This window comes from Cottoperca gobio, unplaced genomic scaffold, assembly GCF_900634415.1.
Source record: "Cottoperca gobio unplaced genomic scaffold, fCotGob3.1 fCotGob3_326arrow_ctg1, whole genome shotgun sequence".
Lineage (NCBI taxonomy): Eukaryota > Metazoa > Chordata > Actinopteri > Perciformes > Bovichtidae > Cottoperca > Cottoperca gobio.
In genome coordinates, this window is record NW_021166933.1 from 17,501 (window position 1) to 22,500 (window position 5,000).

Consider the following 5,000-nt stretch of genomic DNA (forward strand, 5'->3'; position numbering starts at 1 on the left):
AAGCAGCACACTGACTACTTTAAGTTATATCAAAGTTTCAGTAGGATAATGTTATCCCCTGAAAGGATATAACAGAATATTTGCAAAAATCTAAAGGGTGTACTCACTTTTGAGATATACTGTATATATATATATATATATATACACATATATATATATATATATATATATATATATATATATATATATATATATATATATATACACACACATACATATAAATACACAAATACATAAAATAAATCAGAAAGAGAAGTTTACATACATGCATTTATAGATGTGTGTGTGTGTTTGTGTGTGTGTGTGTGTGTGTGTGTGTGTGTGTGTGTGTAGTACCAGAGTGTGTTAGCGCCCCCTGCAGGTCGGCCATGGACGACAGAATGACAGAGGAGAGACGTTTGGAGCGAAGCCAGCGAGCACACACACCTGCACGACCTTCATCATCAGCATCTTCATCCAAAACACAGAAGCAATAAATCCTGTGAGTGATGAAAGTGTTTCTGTGATAAATAAAGTCTTTAAAACCTCTGGTGGTTCCTGCAGCTGCAGGGAAGCTGGAATTAAATGTTACGCACATCTTATATAATATAGTATAAGAACTTGAAGGCGTTCCCTCAGAGTCTGAGGAACTGTGTCGGCCATCTTTCTTTATTTTCTGACATGTGACAGCAGATCAATCAGGAGAAGAATCTCCTCACGTGGACGTCCGGACCTACCTGAGCTCGGAGCATCTTGGCCCTTCTGTGTTGCCGTTGGCGACCCTGCACAGACACAGCCGCCCCCCCCCTCCAGCCGGAACAACACTGTCGTCTGTCTGGTGAGTGCACACCACCTCCGCACCGCCAACACCACACACACACTCCTCCTCCAGCGCCTCACCGCCCTCCTCCTCCTCCCCTCCTCTTCATCCTCCTCCCCTCCCAGAGCTGCAGCCAGCCTCCTCACCTCCTCCTCCAGCGCCTCCCTCTCTGCCAGCCGTCTGCACGCCAGTGTTTTCTGTTTGCAGAGCGTCTGCAGGCGGCGGTGAGTGTGTTTCAGCGCCCCGGCTAGCAGCGCGCACGCCGACAGGAAGCAGGCCGACTCCCTGCGGCTGCGAGAGAGGAGGCCCCCGAGCCGGGAGAGGTCGGAGGTTAGCGTGGAGACGTGGAGCTCCAGAGAGGAGGTGTTGCCACGGAGGGAGTCGCACTGAGAGCGACACACCTGAGAGGAGACAGAAACAAAATAACTGTTTCCTGTCTGTACGGTTGGTGCAGTGGGGGGGTATAAACACTACAATACCCATGAGCCTCAGCACGGAGTCATCTTATACATTTACCCTTTATTAAATCAGACATGACACATATGAGTTTAAACTCTGAGTGTAGTTCTCATGGAGAACTGCACCCTGGGAGTCGTAGTCTGACTGCGTCTCAAAGAACCAGAGAGTTTCAAACAGCTCTTCATGACAGTTCATGGACTTCTTCTGGACTTCACAGCAGAAAGAAGAACTCTCCACTACTTGTTGCTGCGAACACAACTAATGTGTTACTCCAGATCACGAGTCATCGTTTGAATCTCTTTTTCAAGCAGAATCTCCACAAATTAACGGTTTCCAGTTTCTCAAATGTGAGGATTCGCTACTCTTCTCTCTTTGATAGGAACGTACACACGCTACTCTTCTCTCTTTGATAGGAACGTACACACGCTACTCTTCTCTCTTTGATAGGAACGTACACACGCTACTCTTCTCTCTTTGATAGGAACGTACACACGCTGCTTTTCTCTCTTTGATAGGAACGTACACACGCTACTCTTCTCTCTTTGATAGGAACGTACACACGCTACTCTTCTCTCTTTGATAGGAACGTACACACGCTACTCTTCTCTCTTTGATAGGAACGTACACACGCTACTCTTCTCTCTTTGATAGGAACGTACACACGCTGCTTTTCTCTCTTTGATAGGAACGTACACACGCTACTCTTCTCTCTTTGATAGGAACGTACACACGCTGCTTTTCTCTCTTTGATAGGAACGTACACACGCTACTCTTCTCTCTTTGATAGGAACGTACACACGCTACTCTTCTCTCTTTGATAGGAACGTACACACGCTACTCTTCTCTCTTTGATAGGAACGTACACACGCTGCTTTTCTCTCTTTGATAGGAACGTACACACGCTACTCTTCTCTCTTTGATAGGAACGTACACACGCTGTTGCTCTCTCTTTGATAGGAACGTACACACGCTGCTTTTCTCTCTTTGATAGGAACGTACACACGCTGCTTTTCTCTCTTTGATAGGAACGTACACACGCTGCTTTTCTCTCTTTGATAGGAACGTACACACGCTGTTGCTCTCTCTTTGATAGGAACGTACACACGCTGTTGCTCTCTCTTTGATAGGAACGTACAAACGCTTGAGTTCTGGGTCATCTCCTGGCTACAAATGATGAATGAACAAACTTCCATTTGACAACCGATAGTTTACGGCAACTTTTTACTTTGAACATGAATCAGAATCGATATTCAGACTTTCATAAACGGTTTCTATGTTTCTCTTTTCTTGCAGCTCTTCTGCTCGACTCTCCGTGTAGAACAGAAGCTGTGAACGCGTCCTCTCGGGGACACGAGATGATTCCTGCCATCTCCTCTCGTTGTGCTGAGTCAGCTCTGAGCGTCTCTGTCGCTGCAGGGAGAGACGACTGACTGCAGATCAGACGTATAGAGACCACCTGAGGGTGTGTGTGTGTGTGTGTGTGTTACCTGCAGCTCGTTCTGCAGCTGTGTCACAGTGTGTGTGTGCCGGCTGCTCCACGCCTCCTCCCTCCTCTTCACGCTCTCCTCCACACGAGACAACACACACTCCTGACTGCGCTGCAGCTCGCGCACACACACACTCTTCTTCTCGCACACACTCTGCAGGTGGGCGATCTGCAGAGAGAGGACAGGTAAGCTTTGTTTATCTGGGACGTTCTCCGCTCCAGATTTCTCTCGTGGAAGAATTGTTGTTGAGGAAGAAATGCCAGACAACATATTTAATATTAGATCGTTGTGAGTTCTGTGACGTCCTCACCTGGTCGTTGGCCCCCCGGAGGTCAGAGGTCAGCTGGTCCAGCTGCTCGTTGATGACGTCGCACAGCTCCTTCCACGTGAAATTACCCAGGATGCTCTGGGGCTGATGGAGGAGGACGCAGCCGGCCAGCAGGCGCTGGTAGACGCAGTAGAGGAAGGACAGACGGGCCTGACACACACACACACACACACACACACACACACACACACATACACACACACACACACACACACACACACACACACACAGTGTGATGTAGTTTTATAGGATAATCATAAACTGTTTAATTAAATGCAAAAAGTTTAATGATGTTAGACTGCTGCGTATTAAAACAACACAGAGAGAGAGAGAGGGGGGGGGGGGGGGGGGGAGGGAGAGAGAGAGAGGGGGGGGGGGAGGGGGAGAGAGAGAAAGAGAGGGGGGGAGGGGGAGAGAGAGAAAAAAAAAATGGAGGACAGACAGACAAGTTTAAAACATTTATATAATCACCTTTGACTCTTTCTCATGGTGGTCAGTTATCTTCTGGACTTCAGCTGTCCTCTCCTCCCTCTCTCTCTCTCCCTCTCTCTCTCCCCCTCCTCCCTCTCTCTCTCCCCCATCCTCCCTCTCTTTCTCCCTCTCTGTCTCCCTCTCCCCCCTCTCTCTCTCCTTCTCTCTCTCCCTCTCTGTCTCCCCCTCCTCCCTCTCTGTCTCCCTCTCCTCCCTCTCTCTCTCCCTCTCTCTCTCCCTCTCCTCCCTCTCTCTCTCCTCTCCTCCCTCTCTCTCTCCCTCTCTCTCTCCCTCTCCTCCCCTCTCTCTCCCTCTCTCTCTCCCTCTCTCTCTCTCTCGCTCTCTCTCTCTCCTCTCTGTCTCCCCCTCCTCCCTCTCTCTCCTCCCTCTCCTCCCTCTCTCTCTCCCTCTCTCTCCTCCCTCTCCTCCCTCTCTCTCTCCCTCTCTGTCTCCCTCTCCTCCCTCTCTCTCTCCAGGTCGGCCTGCAGCCCTCGGCTCTGCGTGGCCCAGTGGCAGCTCTCCTGGCGAAGGCGACTCAGCTCCTCCTGCAGTGAGAATGTTAAGATAACTTAATAAACGATGTGTTATTCATTAAGTGCACTAATGATGTTCCATATGTTCATGTCTGAAGACCCTAACCCTCAGGAAGTTAAGGGGGCCTCTCAAAGGAACGAGAAGATGACCTCCACATTGTATAGATTGCCGTGGCGCCATAAAGGGTGTTGTGTGTTGTACAACACTAAGACTGTCTGTGTTTTATTCCTCTCCGTGAGCGATAAGACAAGAAGGTCGACGTGTGTTCTAACAGTCCACCAGGCGCTGCATCACTTTAAGCACGTTGCTTATTACTGATGCACGAAGTTGGACTCATCGCCGTGACATCGTCGGCACAGGCTGCTGATGTCAGCGTCTTTTTAATTTGTCAGAACGTGTCATGATGGCGGCGGTTCAGGTTCTGAATGTAACGGTTCTGGTGCTGCGGTGCTTCTACCTCCGTCTGTCGGCTCTGATCGGAGCTCAGCTGTCGGAGCGCCCGATGCTCCTCCTGCAGCCGCTCCGCCGCCAACTGCACATCCTGGATCCGTCCGTCGGCCGCTTCCAGTGCGAGGCGGTCCGTGCCGAGGGTCGTCTTCAGCAGCTGCACGACTTCAGCGGAGGGACTTCCGCTTCCCATCATGCTTTGCTGCAGGACTGATGTGTGTGGTGTGTTGGTGCAGTGCATCTCTGATGAGGCTCACACACTCCTCTGCATCACACTGTCTGCCAGCCGCCTGAACACAGAACACGTTACAGGGTCAGCTCACACAAATCACACGTGTGTGTGTGTGTGTGTGTGTGTGTGTTACCTGCTCCAGCAGTGTGTGTGTGTGTGTGTGTGTGTGTGTGTGTGTGTGTGTGTGTGTGTGTAATGTGTGTGTGTGTGTGTGTGTGTGTGTGTGTGTTACCTGCTCCAGCA

General features: G+C 50.0%; 1 protein-coding gene across 1 annotated transcript in view; it reads right to left on the bottom strand.

Annotated features, from left to right (window-relative positions):
- Positions 1–5,000, bottom strand: part of LOC115005590 (coiled-coil domain-containing protein 171-like) — a gene marked incomplete at its 5' end in the record, with an annotated part of 14,318 nt that overhangs the window by 6,217 nt on the left and 3,101 nt on the right. The window contains 9 exon segments of the mRNA XM_029427470.1: positions 337–450; positions 717–1,200; positions 2,746–2,913; positions 3,056–3,223; positions 3,545–3,615; positions 3,987–4,112; positions 4,550–4,718; positions 4,720–4,815; positions 4,990–5,000. The exon segment at positions 4,990–5,000 is cut by the window's right edge and continues 128 nt beyond it. Coding sequence (XP_029283330.1) covers positions 337–450; positions 717–1,200; positions 2,746–2,913; positions 3,056–3,223; positions 3,545–3,615; positions 3,987–4,112; positions 4,550–4,718; positions 4,720–4,815; positions 4,990–5,000 — 1,407 coding nt within the window.